The following is a 2,514-nucleotide window of genomic DNA, read 5'->3' as shown; positions in this document are numbered from 1 at the left end:
CCTTCAGGACTGTAGTGGACACTGAATATCCTAGCCTAGCTATCCATTTCCCTATCAAATCAGCAGCAGCTACACTTTCCCTCCTCTCGCTAAGAATGCAGCTTCAGTATGAATCTAAAATGGATGCTGTACAGGAGTTGGGAGGGTCTGCTGCTAATTGGCTGGAATGTGTCTGCTGACCGTGAGGCACAGGGTCAAAGTTTACTCAATGATGACGAATAGGGGGCGGATCGAACCGCGCATATGTTCGCCCGCCATGGCGAACGCGAAAACGCTATGTTCGCCAGGAACTATTCGCCAGCGAACCGTTCAGTACATCACTAATAGAGAAGACTCACAAGAGCAAATTCAGAGGGTTCACCACAAGGTGAAAACCATTCATAAGTCTCAAAAATAGAGAGGCAACTTTTGACTTTGCCAAAAAACTTCTAACAAAGCCAGCCCGTTTCTGGAACAGCATTCTTTGGACAGATGAACCTACGATCAACCCATATCAGAACATTGGGAAGGTTAGGAACGGCTCATGATCCAAAGCATCACCTGTAAAAGACAATAGGGGCAGTGTGATGGTATGGGAATGCATGGCTTCCAATGGCACTGGGTCATTGATGATGTGACAGAAGCCAGAAACAGCCAAATCAATTCTGAAGTGTATAGGGATATATTGTCTGTTCAGAGTAAATATAAAATTCTGCAAAGTGAATCAGAGGGTGCTTCACTTTACAGATGGACAATTTACACTTTACAGATGGACAAACCCCATAGGTACAGTTAAAATTAATTTTGAACATAATTGTAAAAGTATTTATTTTCCCTAAGTGTCGGTAACCCTTTAATTTACCTTTACTTTACATTCTGAATGTCTCAGCGCTGCAGTGCAGCCCCTCACAATATGCTGAGTGTTACAGTAACTTTACTTACCTTGCAGGACCTACCTTGCCAAGCAAACTTTTCAGACACAGGGATCCCGAAGGAGGAGGCGTTCTGATGATTATGGAGCTGTGAGGTGAAAAGTCGTGGGAAGATAACAGGAAAGATCTAATCTATCACTACATTTAAATATACATTATAGATGTGTTCTGGATCATTACCTCATTACTATAAATTAAAACTAAAAGTAAAATAACAATAATCTTACCACTGCTCTTATCTGTTGTACCCAGGCAATGCAAGTCATAAACCAGACAACGGTTAATGAGTTCCTTCTCCTTGGATTTCAGAATCTTTATGGCTTCAAGATATATTTTTTTTTGGGAATCCTTGTTTCTTTCCTTGGGACAATATGTGGAAATCTTCTGATTATCTGGCTGGTGGCATCCGTCTGTAGTCTACAGTCTCCAATGTATTTCTTCTTAACACAACTGTCCTTTTCTGATTTAATTCTTACAACAACTATTGTACCCAACACACTTCATATTTTATGGGATGAAGGTGGAACTATTTCTTTTTCAGGTTGCATTTTTCAGTATTACTTTTTTGCTTGTTCTGAGGTCTCTGAATGTTTCCTTCTGTCCATTATGGCGTATGACCGATATCTGGCCATCTGTCACCCTCTGCGATATGTCACCTTAATGAACAATGTGCTTTGCATTAAACTTGCTATTGCGTCTTGGCTTTCAAGCTTTTCTATTGTATTGATTGACACAATATCAATAACTCAACTTCAGCTTTGTGGATCATATATTATTGACCATTTTTTCTGTGACTTAACTCCACTCTTAGAGCTAGCTTGTTCAGACACTTACTTTCTTGAGATTGAACTTCCCATATTATGTATTCCTGTTGCCGTTTTCCCTCTGATAATTATTATCCTATCCTATATATATATTGTCCAAGCTGTACTTAGGATCTCCTCAAATAGTGAGCGAGGGAAAGCCTTCTCTACCTGCAGCTCTCACCTGACTGTGGTTTCTATATTTTATGGGACACTAATTGGAAGTTACATGATCCCCTCCAAAGGGAAATCATTGGCTGTCAGCAAAGTAGTATCCTTGTTTTACACTGTAGTGACTCCTATGATTAATCCAATTATATACAGTCTTAGGAATAAAGACATCAAAGACGCCATGAGAAAAAAAATCTTGAAAACGATTAACCATTTTTAAAATAGGATCTGTATCATAGAGCACCACCATTATGGCATAGCCTCACAGATCCTTCAGGAAAAAAAAAAAATATTCAAGGGTCTTATAACTAAGACAGATAAGGAATTTATACTTAGTATGATTTAAATCCTCCAAGTAGGTATATGAATAAATGTGATATTATAGGGCCAAATTACCAAACTGGATTTATATTCATAACCATATTAATATCAATTACACAGACTTATAAGCTATCTTTTAAATGCACTTTTTTCTCTCTCTTTTTTTATGATGTTGTTGTTTTTTTTTTCTTCTATTATTTTATTTTATTTTCTCTAGGTTACCCTTCTTTTGATGAGTTGTCCTTTTGAGTAATTTATTGTGGAGTGTTTTCCTTGTGGGCTTTTCTCCATTTGTTTTCTAACCGTAT

General features: G+C 37.9%; 1 protein-coding gene across 1 annotated transcript; it reads left to right on the top strand.

The window, feature by feature from the left end:
- Nucleotides 1-1,166: 1,166 nt before the first annotated feature.
- Nucleotides 1,167-2,105, top strand: LOC134602031 (olfactory receptor 11L1-like). Its single transcript, XM_063446532.1, has one exon. It carries the CDS (start codon nt 1,167-1,169, stop codon nt 2,103-2,105), a length of 939 nt encoding a protein of 312 aa, XP_063302602.1.
- Nucleotides 2,106-2,514: the final 409 nt, after the last annotated feature.

Source organism: Pelobates fuscus, chromosome 3, assembly GCF_036172605.1.
Source record: "Pelobates fuscus isolate aPelFus1 chromosome 3, aPelFus1.pri, whole genome shotgun sequence".
Classification (NCBI taxonomy): domain Eukaryota; kingdom Metazoa; phylum Chordata; class Amphibia; order Anura; family Pelobatidae; genus Pelobates; species Pelobates fuscus.
This window is presented reverse-complemented; position numbering and strand designations above follow the sequence as displayed.